We start from the raw sequence: 19,650 nt of genomic DNA, 5'->3' as shown, positions 1-19,650 counted from the left end.
TTTGATGTTCACCTTCCACCCGTGAGACCTTAGAAAGGCCAATACAATCTCCGTGTGAGCCTTGGCTCTGTGAAAAGACGGCGCCTGAATTAAGATGTTGTCCAAATAAGGCGCCACTGCTATGCCCCGAGGTCTTAGAACCGCCAGAAGGGACCCTAGCACCTTTGTGAAAATTCTGGGAGCAGTGGCTAAACCGAATGGAAGAGCCACGAACTGGTAATGCTTGTCTAGAAAAGCGAACCGGAGGAACTGGATGATCTTTGTGGATTAGGATATGCAGGTACGCATCCTTTAGATCCACGGTAGTCATATCGACCTTCCTGGATCATAGGTAAGATTGTCCGAATGGTCTCCATCTTGAATGATGAGACTGAGGAATTTGTTTAGAAATTTGAGATCCAGGATTGGTCTGAAAGTTCCTTCTTTTTTGGGAACCACAAACAGGTTTGAGTAAAACCCCAGCCCTTGTTCCGCAATTGGAACTGGGTGGATCAATCCCATTTTATGTAGGTCTTCTACACAGCGTAAGAATGCTCCTTCTTTGTCGTGTCTGTAGACAGACGAGAAATATGGAACCTTCCCCTTGGAGGGGAGTCCTTGAATTCTAGAAGATATCCCTGGGTAACAATCTCTAAAGCCCAGGGATCGAGAACATCTCTTGCCCAGGCCTGAGCAAAGAGAGAAAGTCTGCCCCCTACTAGATCCGGTTCCGGATCGGGGGCTACCCCGTCATGCTGTCTTGGTAGCAGCTGCAGGCTTTTTGGCCTGTTTACCCTTGTTCCAGCCCTGATAAGGCTTCCAGGTTGCCTTGGGCTGTGAAGCGTTACCCTCTTGCTTTGCAGCTGTAGAGGCTGAAGCGGGACCGCTCCTGAAATTACGAAAGGAACGAAAATTATCTTTGTTTTTAGCCTTAAAAGGCTTTTCCTGGGGGAGAGCATGGCCCTTTCCCCCGGTGATTTCTGAAATAATCTCTTTCAATTCTGGCCCGAAAAGGGTCTTTCCCTTGAAAGGGATATTTAACAATTTGGATTTTGACGACACATCGGCCGACCATGACTAGAGCCAAAGCGCTCTGCGTGCCATAATGGCGAAGCCTGAATTTTTTGCCGCCAACTTAACTAATTGCAAAGCAGCATCTGTGATAAATGAATTAGCCAGCTTTAGAGCCTTAATTCTATCCATAATTTAGTCATATGAGGTCTCCGTCTGGAGCGACTCCTCCAGCGCCTCAAACCAGAAAGCCGCTGCAGTAGTTACAGGAAAAATGCAGGCAATAGGTTGGAGAAGAAAGCCTTGTTGAACAAAGATTGTCTTAAAGTAAACCTAACTTTTTATCCATAGGATCTTTAAAAACACAACTGTCTTCAATTGGTATGGTTGTGCGCTTAGCAAGTGTCGAAACAGCCCCCTCTACCTTCGGGACCGTCTGCCACGAGTCCCGCCTAGGGTCAGTTATGGGGAACATTTTCTTAAAAATAGGTGGAGGGACAAAAGGGACACCTGGTCTATCCCACTCCCTAGTAACAATATCCGCAACCCTCTTAGGGATCGAAAATGCATCAGTGTATACAGGAACCTCTAGGTACTTGTCCATTTTACACAACTTCTCTGGGACCACCATAGGGTCACAATCATCCAGAGTAGCTAATACCTCCCTGAGCAATACGCGGAGGTGTTCCAATTTAAATGCTAATGAATCTGACTCTGCCCGATGAGAAACCTTTCCTGAATCGGAAATTTCTCCCTCAGACATCAAATCCCTCACCTCCATTTCAGAGCGTTGTGAGGGTACATCAGATAAGGCTACCAAAGCTTCAGACTGCTCATAATCTGTTCTTAAAACAGAGCTATCACGCTTTGTAGGAAAAACTGGCAGTTTGGATAGAAAGGCCGCAAGGGAATTATCCATAACTGTCGCTAGTTGTTGCAATGTAATAGGGGCAGACGCACTAAGCGTTGCTTGCGCGGGCGTAACTGGTTGTGACACATGGAGAGAGGTAGACGGACTATCCTCATTACCTTCAGTCTGAGAATCCTCTTGGGCCACATTTTTAAGTGCAACAATATGATCTTTAAAGAGTATAGACATATTAGTGCAATTGGGACACATTCTGAGAGGGGGTTCCACCATGGCTTCTAAACACATTGAACAAGGATTTTCCTTAGTGTCAGACATGTTTAACAGACTAGTAGCATACACAAGCAAGCTTGGAAAACACTAATCAAATAAAAAACACAATTTGAAAAAAACGTTACTGTGCCTTTAAGAAATAAAAAGCACACAATTTTACAAAACAGTGAAAAATGCACCAATCCTTTTGAAATGTTCACAGTATGTACCTAAGGCTTTAATAAGATTGCACAGCAAGTTTCAGAACGATTAACCCCTTAATGCCCAAACCGGAGCAGCCTAAAGCCAACAACTGGTTAAACTACAGCACCTTGCCACAGCTTACTACTGTGGCCCTACCTGCCCTTAGGGATCAGTTTTGGGGAAACAAAGCTTCTTCTAGGCCCTCAATCAGCAGCAGGGCCCTCCTTGTGAAGCAGCATGAACTTGTCTTTCAAGCTAAATTAGGCCTCTCCCACTCCAGAGTTGTGAGGCCTACAAAAATCACTTCTAAGTGACTAAATTTATGCCATGTGGATAATAACCCCAGTAAAACACTCCAAAGTGCTTAAAAAGGTGTCTCCAATGAGTATTTCTTAATATATAATCGATTACCCTGCATTAGTGTCAACCAGCCTATTTAGCCCTGTCATGTAAGCATTCAATTCTATACTAAGTCTCAGAACATAGCTTACCCTCCCCACATGGGGATCTTGTCAGTCTTCTAGCATTATCTCAGTCTTGTCTAGAAATAAATGACTGAACATACCTCATTGCAGTCAAGCCTGCAAACTGTTCCCCCCAACTGAAGTTTTCTGGTACTCCTCAGTCCTGTGTGGGAACAGCAGTGGATTTTAGTTACAACATGCTAAAATCATTTTCCTCTCAGCAGAAATCTTCATCACTTTTCTGCTAGAGAGTAAATAGTACAAACCGGTACCATTTAAAAATAAACTCTTGATTGAAGATATAAAACTACAATTCTAACACCACATTCACTTTACCCTCACTGAGAGAGAACCTAGTGCGTTAACGCGGCAAAGAGAATGACTGGGGGGTGGAGCTATATGGACAGCTCTGCTGTGTGCTCTCTTTGCCACTTCCTGTAGGGAAGGAGAATATCCCACAAGTAAGGATGAATCCGTGGACTGGATACACCTTGCAAGAGAAAGTAGATTCTTTAGGCTTAGCCTTCTTATCCTGCGGTAGGAAAACTCCCTTGGCTCCCGTAACCGTGAAATGATCGAATACAATCCTGGACCAAACAGGATCTTTCCTTGAAAAGTCAGGGACAACAGCCTCAACTTAGAGGTCATGTCCGCAGACCAAGACTTTAGCCACAGAGCCCTGCGAGCTAAAACGGAGAATCCTGAAACCTTTGCGTTCAGGTGAATAATTTGCATATTGGCGTCACAAATGAAAGAATCGGCGACCTTGAACGCCTTAATATTATCCTGTATCTCTTCGATGGAAGTCTCCGTCTCGACATAATTACACGCGCTTGCAATTTCTGACCGAGGATTGGATTCCGATTGGCTGATCATTTGAAGAAGGTAGCTACGTAACTGTGTGGGGAGTTAGGCTGCCATATTTACCTCGTATTAGAGAAGTTATCGACAGTGATTACTACAAGAAGCAAGTAGGCAAGGCAAAAGGGGTATGGTGCAGGTGGATCTTCGTTTTTTATTTTTCAATATTGGATAATGTTACCTCGAGTGTTGACTGTCCCTTTAAGAACAAAGGTTAATGCTCCCAGGAGGAGAAACAAAAAAACACAGGCCTGATACTGACCAAGGCCTGACAAAAAGATTGCACATGCCACATCCGCCAGATGTAAGCAACAAGCAAAGATAATGCAGAAATCTGACCCCTCAGAGAACTGACTGACAAAACCTTTATCCAGACCTTCCTGTAGAAAGACAAAACTCTAAGAATCCTGACCCTACTCCAAGAATAGCCCTTGGATTCACACCAATAAGATATTTACACCATATCTTATGATAAATCTTTCTCGTAACAGACTTGCAAGCCTGAATCATGGTCTCAATGACTGACTCTTAGACCATGCTTAGACAGAACTAAGCGTGCAATCTCCAAGCAGTCAGCTTCAGAGAAACAAAAATTTGGATGAAAGGGACCCTGATCAAAAAGGTCCTTCCTCAGAGGCAGTCTCCAAGGTGGAGATCATCATCTCCACTAGTTCTTCATACCAGATCCTGCGAGGCCACGCAGGAACTACTAAAATTACCGACGCTCTCTCCTGTTTGATACGAGCAGAGACTCGTGGAAAAAGGAGGAAACTGGTATGTCAGCCTAAAATCCCAAGGAAACCCCAGAGAATATATCAGAGTGGCCTGTGGATCTCTTGACTTCGAACCGTACCTTGGAAACTTAGCATTTCGCCGAGACGCCATCAGATCCAACTCTGCCGCCGCCCCCCCATTTAAGGGTTAAGTTGGAAAACACCTCCAAATGGAGTGCCCCAGGATGAAAAAAAAAAAAAATCTGTCTGCTCAGGAAATCCGCTTCCCAGTTGTCCACTCCTGGAATGTGGATGGCAGATAAACAATTGTGAGCTTCTGCCCACTGAACAATCCAAGTCACCTTCTACATTGCTAAGGAACTCAGAATTCCTCCCTGGTGGTTGATGTAAACCGTTGAGGTGATATTGTCCGACTGGAACCAAGCTATGTACAACTAAGGCCAAGCCTACAGAGCATTATAAATCGCTCTCAACTCCAAGATGTTAAGAGGAGAGCAGACACTCCAGAATCCATAATACGTGCACCTTAAACAAGACCCAAAGTGCTTCCTAGCCCAGAAGGCTGGCGTCAGTGGTCACATCACCCAGGAACGTCTCTAGAAGCATGTGCCCTGAGACAGACACTCCTGAGAAACCACTACGGGAGAGAGTCTCTAGTCGACTGATCTAGATCTATCCTCTGTGACAGATCTGAATGTTCTCCATTTTAAGCAAAACAGAAAGGGAATGATGTCCATGATAACCATCAGACCCAATTCCCTCCATACATTGAGACACTGAAAAATGAAGGTAAAATCAACTGCAGCTAAATCCAAACTCCCAACCTCCTGGTTGCAGGATGACTAAACTATCCACCAGAGCTTGCTGTTGGACAGACAGTAGACTGCAGAGAAGGGAAAATGAATAAATCCTTTATTATCTGACCTCTGTTAGACATCTTCTCCTAGATAGTGAATCTAAATAAGTCCAAGCATACCGCATCTGGTGTTCCCAGGCGGTCTCCCATCTAAGTACTGACCAGGTCTGACCCTGCATAACTTTCTAGATCAGACTGAATCGGGTGCGTTCAGGGTATTGTGGCGTTAGTCCCAAATAAATCACCCTTGTGGATGGAACAAGGGAACTCTACTCCAGATTTATTCCCATCCCTGGAAAATATGATTGGACAAGATCTCTAAAAAGAGTTTGCTGAAAGTAAGGATGATACCTGAACCATATTGTCCATAAAAAAAAAAACGCTTGCAATATCCCAAGACCTAAAGGTCTATCTAAGATGACAAACTCAGAAAACTTAAGATCCCAATCAAGGGAACAATAAATCTCTCAGGTCTATGTTCGTTATGAACAGGCCTTCTTGAACCAAAGGAGAAAGGATACTACTTTGAAGATCAGATTCTGAGATACTAGAGGAAGTACCAAGAACCCGTTCCCAAACTGGGACTGGAACTATCACTTCCAGAGATGAAGAACCTGAACCCAGTTGAAGGAATGCCTCATTCTAGTTGGATTGCAGATACTCTAGAAAGAGAAATCTTCCACCGGGAGGAAATCTTTAGATGTGGAATCGAAAAGGCATGACTGACCCTGCAGAAAGCGGAAAAATAAACTTTCCTTTAGTCCTGAATGTCAGAGGATAATTCTGCTAGACTAAGTCCAAATAAGGACTCCTTAAAAGGAGATGCCAGAAGCGTGGATGTGAAGGAAACAAAAGTATAGAATCTGCAACTGCAGAACTATAAAGCTTAGGCTGTACCACTAATCCTTATCCATGGATCTGTAAAGGAGCAGCTACCTTCCATAGGGATCAAAGATCTGAGCCATAGTAGAAAAGCTCCCTTCTACCTTGGACACCGTGCATTTTAATTGAGTCAGCAACAGGAAAAACTGTTGAAGGACGGGAGACCGATATCCCTAGCTTCTCCTACACCTGTGAAAATTTCCATAACACGTCTATAAACATTTCCTCAAAGGAAGGAACATCATAGAAATGATCAAGTTTACAAAACTTCCAAGGGTTGACAACGGCAGGGATATAGATGTCATCCAAGTAGCTAAAACCTCCTATAACAGTACAGGAGGTGTGCAAGCATACATCTAAAGGGATATGACTTCAGCATCAGATGAAGGAATTATACTGTCCAAATCTGAGATTTTACCCTGAGAAACCACCGGCAAATCTTCCTCACCAGACTCAGGATAGAGGACGACCTGCGTTATAGAAAATGGAGCAGAAACCCTACACCTGAACTTTAAAATGTCCTCTTGCATTTCCCCCGTGGGAAGGAAGGAAAAAAAAACAAAAACAAAAAAAAAAAAAACCAGGTAAGCCGCAGAGGATACCTGAGCTGCAAAATCTGTGGGCAAATACACTCCTTTAGGAGATTGAGAGGAACCACAGGGCACTGCATGTGACGCCATAGAGGCTTGGGACATTTAAGGAGAAACTGTGGCATATCCAGAGCAGCATCATCCTAGGAGACATAAGACTCAGAGCAGCTTTTATCTGTACTAATTAAACGCTATTTCCAAGCATTCAGCACAGAAAAATAAACTCAACAATCTGTTCCTCAAGAGCATTCATTTTGTACCTAGGAGCAGGCTTTTAAATCATAAAATAAATATTTTAACCTGCTTAACATAAGAATAAGACTGGGAAAAACACTTTAAAAAGAAAAATTGAAAGTCTTATTATATATCAGGGACCGACGCCCTCTCCTGTTTGATTCGAGCAATGACCCAAGGTAGAAGAGCAAACGGGGGAGAAAAGGTATGCAAGACTGAAATTCCAAGATACCGCCAGGGTGTCTGTCAGTGCAGCCTGAGGGTCCCTTGACCTCGACCCATACCTCGTGAGCTTGGCATTCTGCTGAGATGCCATGAGATCCAGTTCCAGCTGTCCCTATTTGACAATCAAGCTGGAAAACACTTCCGGATGGAGTTCCCACTCCCCCGGGTGAAAGGTCTGTCTGCTCAGAAAATCTGCCCCCCATTGTCTGCTCCTGGGATGTGGATCGCAAGACAGCAGTTGTGGGTCTCCGCCCACTGAATTATCTTGGCTACCTCTGTCATGGCTAAGGAACTCAGCGTTCCTCCCTGATGGTTGATGTAAGCCACTGAAGTTATATGTTGTCTGACTGGAATCTGATGAACCAGGCCAAGGCCAACTGGGGCCAGGCCAGAAGAGCATTGAGGATTGCTCTCAGCTCCAGAATGTTTATGGGCAGAACAGACTCCAACCGAGTCCATGTCCCCTGCGCCTTTAGAGAGCCCCAGACTGCTCCCCATCCCAGTAGGCTGGCGTCCGTTGTCACAATCACCCAGGAGGGTCTGCGGAAGCAGGTTCCCTGGGATAGATGATCCTGAGACAACCACCAAAGAAGGGAATCCCTCGTCTCCTGCGCCAAATGTAATTGTGGAGACAGATCCGCATAATCTCTGTTTCACTGCCTGAGCATGCATAACTGCAGAGGTCTAAGGTAGAAACAGGCAAATGGGATGATGTCCATAGCCGCTACCATCAGACCGATTACCTCTATACATTGAGCCACTGATGGCCGGGGAGAGAACTGAAATCGCTAGAAAAAAAAGTGACAATCTTTAATTTCCGGACTTCTGTCAGAAATATTTTCATTGATAAGAAATCTATTATAGTTCCCAAGAAAACTACCCTTGTAGTTGGAACAAAGGAACTCTTTTCCAAATTCACCTTTCATCCGTGAGATCGCAGGACGGATAACATTTCCATGTGGGATCTTGCTTGTTGAAAAGATGGCGCCTGAACCAGAATGCTGTCCACTGCAATGCCCCGCAATCCGAGCACCGCCAACAGGGATCCCAGAACTTTTGAAAAATTCTGGGAGCTGGGGCAAGGCCAAATGGAAGAGCCACAAACTGGAATAGTTTGTCTAGAAATGCGAACCTCAGAAACTTGTGATAATCCCTGTGGATGGGAACATGCAGGTACGTGTCCTTTAAATCTACCGTTGTCATAAATTGACCCTCTTGAACCAAGGGAAGAATGGAACGAATATTTTCCATCTTGAAGGACGGTACTCTGAGGAATTTGTTTAGACTTTTGAGATCTAAAATAGGTCTGAAGGTTTCCTCTTTTTTGGGAACCACAAATAGATTGGAGTAGAACCCCAGACCCTGTTCCTGCATTGGGACAGGAACTATGAATCCAAGGTCAGAAATGTCCCGAACAAAGTGCAAGAATGCCTCTCTTTATCTGGTCTACAGATAATCTCAAAAGCAGAAACCTGCCCCTGGAAGGAAAGGTCTTGAATTCCTTCAACGATGTCCACCGCCAAAGGATCTTGAACATCCCAAGCCTGAGCAAAGGAAAGTCTGCCCCCCACAAGATCCGGGTCCCGGATCGAGGGCAGGCCCTTCCTGCTGCTTTTGAGTCAATAGCATGATTCTTGGATTGTTTTCACTTGTTCAAAGACTGGTTGGGCCTCCAGGAAGGGTTGGACTGTTCCTGCTTGGAAGGAGGAAAGGAAGGTTTACCCTTGAAGTTTTGAAAGGAACGAAAATTGCTCTGCTTATTCCTCTGATCTTGAGGGAGGAAATTACCCTTTCCTCCCGTAATGTCAAATTATTTCCGTCAAACCCGGCCCAAACAAGGTATTTCCCTTGTAAGGGATCGCCAAAAGCTTAGTCTTAGATACAGCCACAGACCAAGATTTTAACCATAAAGCTCTGCGGGCCAGCACAGCAAAACCGGAAATCTTTACTCCCAGTTTAATAATCTGTAGGGAAGCATCCGTAATAAAGGAATTGGCTAACTTAAGGCCCTTGATCCTATCCTGGATCTCTTTGGAGGGGAGTGTTGCAATAGAATCAGACAACGTCCCCAGTGCCTGCCATTACTGCAGATAATAAAAAGATCCCCTAAGCCATAGGAGGATGACTTTTGTCCCAATATTACTTTTAAAGTGCCATCTTTTATTATGTAAACACTCCCAGAAAATAAAAAGTTAGCAGTTACCTTTAGAAATCTGCCCGGCAGCAAGGCAGCTCACTTGGTTTGAGAGGCATGTTACCTCACATGGACCTGTGGATAAAAAAAACCCACAAAGTCTGAGTAATCTTACTCAGGCTTTTAAAGTTAGGGCAGCATTAAATACATGGGAGGCGCAGTGAGGATTGTACCACACAAGTTCCCATTGTTTGAAAGCCACCACTGCTCTACTGAAGAGACCGATATGGACTACGGCTACACCATAGGACAAAGCAGCACAATCTTGCACTACTTAAAAATAAGATTCTTCAATCAAGATTTTATTAACACCTCACTTTACCACTTCCTTGCTCTAACGTAGGCAAAGAGAATGACTGGAGTTGGAGGGAAGGGAGGCGATATTTAACAGCTTTGCTGTGGTGCTCTTTACCGCCTCCTGCTGGGCAGGAGTGATATTCCCAATAGTAATTAGATGATCCGTGGACCGTGTCATTAGAAAGAAACCGTATATATGGTCCCATAGGAATGGCGCCTAAAACTAAATGCACGCTCTCCTAAATGGCTCCATTCAAGGAATAACTTTAAAAGGAAGCCACAACTTATCTAATCCTAAAGCCTTATTATAATATGACAGTTATTTTCCTAAGCTCAGCAAAACCGATCCCAATAGTGTCAACTCCTTCCCTAGTCTCCTCTCACATGCAATAAAGTGCCTGCTCCCTGCCCTAAAAACTCTTTGCTGAAGGATATGGTGTCCCAAAGAATTGCAGGTTTTTTTAAGCAATAAAGGGTTATCCTTTAACCCCTTTCAGTGCCAGCCTCCTAGCCCCAGAAGACAAAAAGCACTTACCTGCTCATCCAGCTGTCTGGCAGGGGGACAGCCCTCTGGTCTTCTATACCATTGGCAGCAAAATGTTAGGAAAACGCAACAAGGCACACTTTACAAGTTCCTAACTGCTTTAAAGCCACCACTGCCCTACTGAAGAGGCTAACATGGTGTACGGCTAAGCCCAATTTGGAAAGATCAGAGCAAACCTAATCTGGCTTTAAAATAATAAAATCTTGATTGAAGAGAAAATTTCTTCAGACACCAAAAACTTCACCTCCTCCTTGCACCACAGGCAAAGAGAATGACTGGGGGTTGTGGAAAGGGAAGTTATACTTACCAGCTTGGCTGTGGTGCTCTTTGCCGCCTCCTGCTGGCCAGGAGTTGTATTCCCAACAGTAATTGATGATTCCATGGACTCACCATGTCTTAGTAAAGAAAGGAATATTACACTATGTGATCATGCAAAAACATAAGCAAATCAGCAACAGAATAGGCTACTTGTAAATGAACATTCTGCAGCAAGAACATTTAGACCAGAATATAATGCAGGCAGGACTTGGAGGGGAAACCGTGACAGAGGGGAGTTACCTGTAAAAATCCTCTCCAGGATCTCCAGCACAGAGTCATCAGAGTTCTCTTTCAGTGTGAACACAGCATCTTCTTGGAATAGTTTAGCTCCTTTCTGTGCCAGTAAGATGGCTTTCCTACAGGACATACAAGGTCAGAGGGTGGCATATTTAGCCATCTGTCAGATACACCCCCATATATCCCACACTGACTTGTAACTGGACTTGCGCAGGAGAAGCAAGATTTGTGCGCAGAGCTCCTCAGGCGTATCAACCTCCACCTGGCTGTGACCCTTCTCTTCACTACTCTCCTGACGCAGGACTTGCAGTGCTTCACGTACCTCGGGTACCATGGCCTCCCACTCCTCCTCAGATGTTATTACCACAGCTGTAAAAAACAGAAGTAAATTTGTACAGTTCCCCCAAAAAAACATAACTTAATGCTAGTAGTAACAGGACCCTGCTCACTCAAAGTAGTGAGAATGGCTCTTAATGTCCATGAACAGCGTCTTTCTAGGGACTGGTCACACAAACATGCACATCCTGTTTAATCTTACAAGAACATAAACAAGTTGTGATAGACAAAATATATGTACTTGAATTACTTTACCTGCAAATGCATATTGCAGTGCCTCACCATTAACCCTTTCTTTTAAGTTTCTGAATTGTACAGCTCTAACTCCCCCCACACATTTCCTTTTATGGCTGTAGCTATAGCCACCTTTGTTTGGTAGAATGCAAGACTAACACTCACCTGCTAGAGCTGCCTAGAAGCAAATTAGCTGCTTTGAACCAAGTTGAAATACAATGCCTGTGTTTCTGATGCTAAACACTGATAAGGGGGGGTGGATCAGACTACTCCAGACAGCATGGCTATGTAACTAATTTTGCTTATTTTTGAAAATAATTTTAATATACTTGCCAGCAATTTTTAAACAATTTTTTTTATGCAAACTATTTTTACTTAATTATCCCTTTTAGGATATGCACAGATCTCCACCTGTTTTATGTCACTTTAAGCTCTCATGTAACAGGTTTAGAATATAAAACAAATTATGCTTACCTGATAATTTCATTTCCATCTGTGGGTGGAGAGTCCACTGCTTCATTTATTACTTGTGGGAATTAAGAACCTGGCCACCAGGAGGAGGCAAAGACACCTCAGCCAAAAGCTTAATTACCCCCCCCCCCCCCCACACATCCCCCAGTTATTCTGCCAAGGGAACAAGGAACAGTAGGAGAAATATCAGGGTATAAATGGTGCCAGAAGAAAAAAACATTTTTTAGGTCCACCCACCGGAGAACGGGTGGGCGCAATGGACTCTCCTCCCACGGATGGAAATGAAATCAGTTAAGCATAATTTATGTTTTCCATCTAAAAGGGAGGATAGTCCACTGCTTCATTCATCACTTGTGGGAATACCCAAGCTCTAGAGAACACTGAATGAAGCAAACGGGAGGGTAGAAGAGGCGGACCCTATACTGAGGGCACCACAGCCTGCAGAACCTCTCTCCCAAAAGCTGCTTCCGCCGAAGCAAAGACGCCAAATTTATAAAATTTTGCAAAAGTATGTAAGGAAGACCAGGTGGTCGCCTTACAAATATGCTCCATAGAAGCCTCATTTTTAAAGGCCCAAGAAGAGGCCACAGCTTTAATCGAGTGAGCGTAATCCTCTGAGGAGGCTTGTGTCCCGCTTTCTCATATGCCAGACGGATCATACTCCTCAACCAAAAAGATAGAGTAGTGGCAGAGGGCCCTTTGCCCCCTGCGCTTTCCTGAAAACACAACAAATAAGGACGAGGTCTGTCTGAACTCGTTCGTGGCCTGATGATAAAACTTCAACGCCCGAACGACATCCAGATTATGCAGTAACCTCTCCTTTGAAGATGAAGGGTTAGGACACAAAGGAGGAACTATTTCCTGATTGATGTTACGACTCAACACCACCTTGGGAAAGAATCCCAATCCAGTGCGAAGAACAGCCTTATCAGCATGACAAACCAAGTAGGGAGGCTCACATTGCAAGGCTGCCAACTCAGACTCTGCGTGTCAATGCAACAGCCAGTAAAAATAAGAATTTCCATTAAAGAACCTTAAAGGGACAGTCTACACCAGAATTGTTATTGTTTTAAGAGATAGATAATTCCTTTATTACCCATTCCCTAGTTTTGCATAACCAACAAAGTTAAATACACTTTTTACCTCTGTGATTATCTTTTATCTAAAGCCTCTGCAAACTGCCCCCTTGTTTCAGTTCTTTTAACAGACTTGCATTTTAACCAATCAGTGCTGGCTCCCTTGAACTTCACGTGCGTGAGCAGTGTTATCTATATAACACATGAACTAACACCCTCTAGTGGTGAAAAACTCAACACTCCCTGAGCTAAAAGGCGGCCTTCAAGGGCTTAGAAATTAGCATATGAACCTCCTAAATTTAGCTTTCAACTAAGAATACCAAGGGAACAAAACAAAATTGCTGATAAAAGTAAATTGGAAACATTTTTAAAATTACATGCTCTATCTGAATCATGAAAGTTTATTTAGGACTAGACTGTCCCTTTAATGTCAAGGGCATGCATAGGCTCAGACGGAGCCCTCTGAAAAACCTTAAGAACCAAGTTTAACACCCAAGGAATTCCATGGCAATATAAGGCCTGGATCCGAGAAGTAGGCACCAACATTCCTGATCAACATTGGGAAAAGGCTATTTCTCTTACAAAGAAAACCATACATTGCGTCAACATGCTCGAAGTATATATCAAGGTATTGCTAAAATGGCATAGAAACCCTGTCACACTGTCCAAAATGTACCCAGAATCCTCACCCATATGTGAGATAAGTTGAAGACGTGTAAATCTCTACATTTAATAAATCTTTTAACACTACTTAGCACCCTACTACATATATTGGGAGACTATATAACGCAGATGTCGAGGAGACTGTTGGTGTACATTTTCACGGCAACCAAACTTTGCATAGCACGATCTTGGAAATCCCCCAAACCCCCTAGCCTCTCAGAAATCAAAGGTGTAATTGACTATATGGCAAATATGGAGAGACATTTCTACAATTCTATTGATCAGATGGATGTCTACTGGCTAGTGTGGGACGCTTGGCTACATAAATAGGGAGATCCCTACACATATATGCACATGTTTGTAGACTTTTTCTCCCCCCCCCGACCCCCGTTTTCTAACCCCTAACCTCTTCTTTACCATACTAGTTACCCAACCTATATCCGGGCCTCTCTGACCTGACCTTAATTTCCTAACAATCCATTAATCATTTACCTTAGTTCCAGTTTATCCACTATGACTTTTTGTAGTTAAAGTTGTTACTGGTTGGCCCCATTGAAGGTTATTTTACCAGTTTTATGTATTTGATAATATGACATACATCATGTTTTTATTACTATTTCTAAAAAATTTAAATATCTGTTCCAATTTTCCATTACACGAAATGTTTATATAACGTAATTTTTGATTAACATCTCGTATGTTATGTTTTTCAACCTGTATTCGTTAATTTTTTTGTACGCATGTGAATACGACAATTATGTGCATTTGTTTCCACCTTTATTATCTTTCAATAAAACAGATTTGAAAAAAAAAAAAAAAAAAAACAAGTTTAAGCTCCAAGGAGAAGCCGGATTTCTGAAGACAGGCATGATCCTAACCAGAGCCTGCACAAAGGACTGAATGTCAGGAAGCTCCGCACGCTTCTTATGCAACAGTAGAGATAAAGCAGATATGTTCCCTTATCCGGGCCATCCTAGAGAAAGGCCAAAATCCTGGATACCCTGACCTTATGCCAGGGATATCCTCATTCCTCACACCAGGACAAGTAGGTCCTCCACACCTTATGATAGATGCGTCTAGTGACCGGCTTCCTGGCCTGAACGAGTGTGTCAATCACTTTTTCAGAAAATCCTCTCTTGGCTAAGACAAGGCGTTCAATCTCCACGCAGTCAGCCTCAGAGAATTGAGATTTTGATGTAGAAAAGGAGCTGCAACAGGGTAAACTCCACTGCGGAGAGGACGACATCCCCACCAGATCCGCAAACTACATCCTCCGCAGGCACGACGGAGCAATCCGAATAGCTGAAGCTTGCTCCTGCTTGATGCGGGACACTACACGAGGTAGAAGAAGCAAAGGTGGAAATATGGAAATTAGGTTGAAGTCCCAGGGTACGCCAAGGCATCTATCAGTTCCGCCTGGGGATCCCTGGATCACAACCCGGGTCCACCAAGATAGGGACTCCCTCACCGGTCTGTCCAGAAATATCTGTTGGGACAGATCTGAATGATAGCTGTTCCATTGTCTCAACATGCAAAGCTGAAGAGGTCTGAGATGGAAGCTGGCGAATGGAATTACATCTATGCTGGATACCATGAGCCTGATCACTTCCATACACCTGGCCACAGATGTCCTGGAGGATGTCTGAAGAGGTAGACAGTTGGACACCAGCATGCAACGTCTGATCTGTCAAGAATATCTTTATGGTTGAAGAATCTATTATCGTACCCAGAAATTCCACCCCGTTACTGGGGACCATTAAACACTTTACTTTGTTTATCTTTCACCCGTGGAACCGAAGGAGAAGAGCTCTCGAGTAATCCTCTGCAAGACTGTAGGACAGAGCCTGGGCCAGGATATCATCCAGATAAGGTGCCACAGCAATTTCTGTGGCTCTCACTACTGCAAGAAGAGCTCCCAGAACCTTTGTAGAGAGTCTTGGGGCAGTCGCCAGACCAAAACGGAAGGGCCACAAACTGGAAGTGCTGGTCCAGGAAAGCAAAACCATAGAAACCTGAAGTGATCCCTGTGGATTGGAACGTGAAGGTAAGCATCCTTCAGGTCTAGTCATGAATTGCCCTTCTTGCACCAGGGGCAAAATTGACCTGATCGTCTCCATCTTGAACAATAGGACTGAAAAAAAATTGTTTAGGCCCAGAATTGGACAAAACGTGCCCACCTTTGGGACCACAAAAAGGTTTGAATAATACCCCAGACCTCTTTCTGCCAGAGGAACTGGGACAATTACCCCCAGAGATGAGAAAATCCCTTACACACCCCAGGATGGCTTCTCTTTTCTGGTCTTAAAGATATGTTTGACAGAAGAAATCTGCCTCTGGGCAGATATGACTTGAAACCTATCCTGTAACCCTGGGCTACGACATTCAAAACCCAAGGGTCTATAACGTCTTCTCCAGGCCTCCGCAAAAAGATCGGGGGCCGCCCCTTCATGCCGACTGACTCAGCGGGCTTCTTGTTCTGCTTGGACTTGTTCCAAGAGATAGTCGATTTCCAAGAAGATCCCTTTGATTGCTCAGACTTTGCAGCAGGCTGCTGGAGCGGAGACTTGTCAGCGCGAAAGGGATGAAAAGTAGATCCTTAGGTTTGGCCTTCCTATCCTGAGTAAAGAAGGCACCCTTCCCACCCGTGACCATAGATATGATAGAATCCAGGCCCGGGCCAAACAAAAACTTCCCCCTTGATTGGGAGAGAAAGCAAGAGAGACTTGGATTTCAGCAGACCACAACTTTAGCCACAGAGACCTGCGAGCTAATAAAAGAAACCCTGATGTCTTAGCATTCAGGCGAATGATCTGCATGTTAGCATCACAAATGAACGAATGCGCTACCCTTATAGAATCTCATTGAGGGGAGTCTCCCCCTCGACCATTGCCGATAGAGCATCAGGCCAGTAGGTAGCCGCACCAGCCACTGGGAAAAGCTTTTTAAAAGAAAAGGGGGTAAAAGGATGAACCAAGTTTCTCCAATTCATTCTTAATGTTAGCCATCTTGACTGGAACCAGGAAGGCTTGGGGCACTACCCTGTGCTCGTAAATCCTATCCAGTTTAGGAATCTAAGTTTCCTCCGGTAGCTTCGGTTCCGGAACCTCCAACAAAGCAAGCACCTCCTTCAGCAGAAATGCTCCATTTTAAATTTAAAATCTCATTCTTCCGTGGACGGAGGCCTAGTAGTAGCCAATTCCGACCCAGAAGCGATATCCTCTGATAAGTCGGAGTGGTCTTCCTCAGCGGATAATCTGTCTGAGACATCCAGCGGAGTCAAACACCACTGAGACGGATAGCAGTGAAGTACCTACCGCTTAGTAGATCGAGGCATCGCATTAATGGCCGCAGAAACCGCCGACTAACTGATCAGCGAAGTCTGGAGGCCAAAGGTCCCCTCCTGTAGGAGGATTAGTAGTGCCCTGGGGAACGGCTTGTGTAAATCAGAGATTGTAGGGAACGCACCTCGTGGGGCGTAGAACCCTCAGAGGTGGACAGCTCAGTCGTACTAAATACTTTATTCTTTTTAGATATTGCAATATTGTCAAAGCATGTGGAACAGAGTTACGTCGGTGGTTCGACTGGAACCTCACAGTATACACAGTTAATAGGTTTAGACAAACGGAGTATCCTCTAACAGAGTCATCCATAGCTTGTGCCTTTATTACGGACTAAAAAAAAAAAAAAAAAAAAAAAAAAAAAAAAAAAAAAAAAGGCACCTTTATATCCCAATGGCCGGGGCACTCACCACCTCCTATGACCCAGACTACAAGAAAAAGCTTTCGTCTCCTTTGAACACAGTTTGAGAAAGAGGAAGTTAGAGGCTGCACCCGGTCACATGGAGTGACATGCAGGACAGCCCCTGCACGAGAAAAGACGAGACGAGAAAAGACGAGACGAGAAAAGACGAGACGAGAAAAGACGAGACGAGAAAAGACGAGACGAGAAAAGACGAGACGAGAAAAGACGAGACGAGAAAAGACGAGACGAGAAAAGACGAGACGAGAAAAGACAAGACGAGAAAAGACAGACGAGAAAAGACAGACGAGAAAAGACAGACGAGAAAAGACAGACGAGAAAAGACAGACGAGAAAAGACAGACGAGAAAAGACAGACGAGAAAAGACAGACGAGAAAAGACAGACGAGAAAAGACAGACGAGAAAAGACAGACGAGAAAAGACAGACGAGAAAAGACAGACGAGAAAAGACAGACGAGAAAAGACAGACGAGAAAAGACAGACGAGAAAAGACAGACGAGAAAAGACAGACGAGAAAAGACAGACGAGAAAAGACAGACGAGAAAAGACAGACGAGAAAAGACAGACGAGAAAAGACAGACGAGAAAAGACAGACGAGAAAAGACAGACGAGAAAAGACAGACGAGAAAAGACAGACGAGAAAAGACAGACGAGAAAAGACAGACGAGAAAAGACAGACGAGAAAAGACAGACGAGAAAAGACAGACGAGAAAAGACAGACGAGAAAAGACAGACGAGAAAAGACAGACGAGAAAAGACAGACGAGAAAAGACAGACGAGAAAAGAGAGACGAGAAAAGACAGACGAGAAAAGAGAGACGAGAAAAGAGAGACGAGAAAAGAGAGACGAGAAAAGAGAGACGAGAAAAGAGAGACGAGAAAAGAGAGACGAGAAAAGAGAGACGAGAAAAGAGAGACGAGAAAAGAGAGACGAGAAAAGAGAGACGAGAAAAGAGAGACGAGAAAAGAGAGACGAGAAAAGAGAGACGAGAAAAGAGAGACGAGAAAAGAGAGACGAGAAAAGAGAGACGAGAAAAGAGAGACGAGAAAAGAGAAGAGATTGAGGCAGGTTTTGTTTTTTGGCGCGTCTCTATTTAACTGTACCATACTGACGGAGCCTAATCTCACAAGTGCAGCAGAAAATACAAATATTATGCATAATAAAATCCCTCCTGTACAATAACCCCCTTCCGAGGGTATTAGCCTAGATTCTATAAAGATAAAGGAGCCACACTGTGACCCTGTCTTCTTGAGTTATGATAGATAGAAACGATCTTCCCAGAATCAACGCCAAGGAACAGGAACACGGCCCTTTAAGTTTGACAGGATAGTAGCATCGCTCCTGATATGAACTTGAGAAAAGAAAAAGCAGGCAGTGAAACTCGTCAACGCTGAATGCTAATGGAGCTGTTAATGAGTCGGGATGGGTTCGCAGAAAGTCTCTCCCCTGCATCTCCAGACTCACTTTCATCCATGTTTTCACTGAGAGGCCGACAGGACTACCTAAATACTTAAAACTCCAGTCCCATTTTGAAGAGTATACCCTCCATAAGAGACTACTCTGAATCTTCCAACACTTCTCTGCCAAATTCCTGTGACTAAAGGCAAAGAATGACTGGGGGATGCGGGGAGTGGGGGAGGTAGACAAACCCTTATCCAAACCATCCTAAAGAAACTGTAAAATTCTAGGAATTCCAAGAGAATTTATGAGAACACCACCATGAAATGTAAGTCTACCAAACTCAATAATAAATCCTTCCAGAGACAGATTTACGAGCTTGTAACATAGTATTAATTACGGAGTCAGAGAAACCTCTATGACTTGCAGTAAGCGTTAAATTTCCATACCTTCAAATTTAATGATTTGAGATCCCTATTGGAAAAACGGACCACGAGACAGTAGGTCCAGCCTTAACGGAAGTGGCCAAGGTTGGCAACTGGACATCCGAACAAGATCCGCATACCAAAACCTGTGAGGCCATGCTGGAGCCACCCGCAACACAAACGATTGTTCCATGATGAATTTGGAGATCACTCAGCGCATCCACTGCTTCCGCCTGAACATCCCTGGACAGGTATCTGGGAAGTTTCTTGTTTAGATGAAAGGCCATCAGATATATCACTGGAAGACCCCACATCTGAACAATTCGAGAAAACACATCTGGATGGAGAGACCACTCCCCTGAATGTAAAGTGACGGCTGAGATAATCCGCCTCCCAATTGTCTACACCTGGGATATGCACCCCAGAGATTAGACAGGAGCTTGATTCCGCCCAAGCAAGTATCCGAGATACTTCTTTCATAGCTTGGGGACTGAGTCCCACCCTGATGATTGACATATGCCACAGTTGTAATATTTTC

General features: G+C 44.1%; 1 protein-coding gene across 1 annotated transcript in view; it reads right to left on the bottom strand.

Moving 5' to 3' along the window:
- The window catches only part of NCAPD2 (non-SMC condensin I complex subunit D2), a 185,691-nt gene that overhangs the window by 19,031 nt on the left and 147,010 nt on the right, over positions 1-19,650 (bottom strand). The window contains exons 12-13 of the mRNA XM_053692853.1: positions 10,945-11,119; positions 10,754-10,869 (exon numbers count right to left, since the gene is read on the bottom strand). Of these exons, the coding sequence (XP_053548828.1) occupies positions 10,754-10,869; positions 10,945-11,119 (291 nt within the window). The remainder of the gene's footprint in view (positions 1-10,753; positions 10,870-10,944; positions 11,120-19,650) is intronic.

This window comes from Bombina bombina, chromosome 9 (assembly GCF_027579735.1).
Source record: "Bombina bombina isolate aBomBom1 chromosome 9, aBomBom1.pri, whole genome shotgun sequence".
Classification (NCBI taxonomy): Eukaryota; Metazoa; Chordata; class Amphibia; order Anura; family Bombinatoridae; genus Bombina; species Bombina bombina.
The sequence above is the reverse complement of the archived record's forward strand: the minus strand, read 5'-3'. Positions and strand labels throughout refer to the sequence as shown.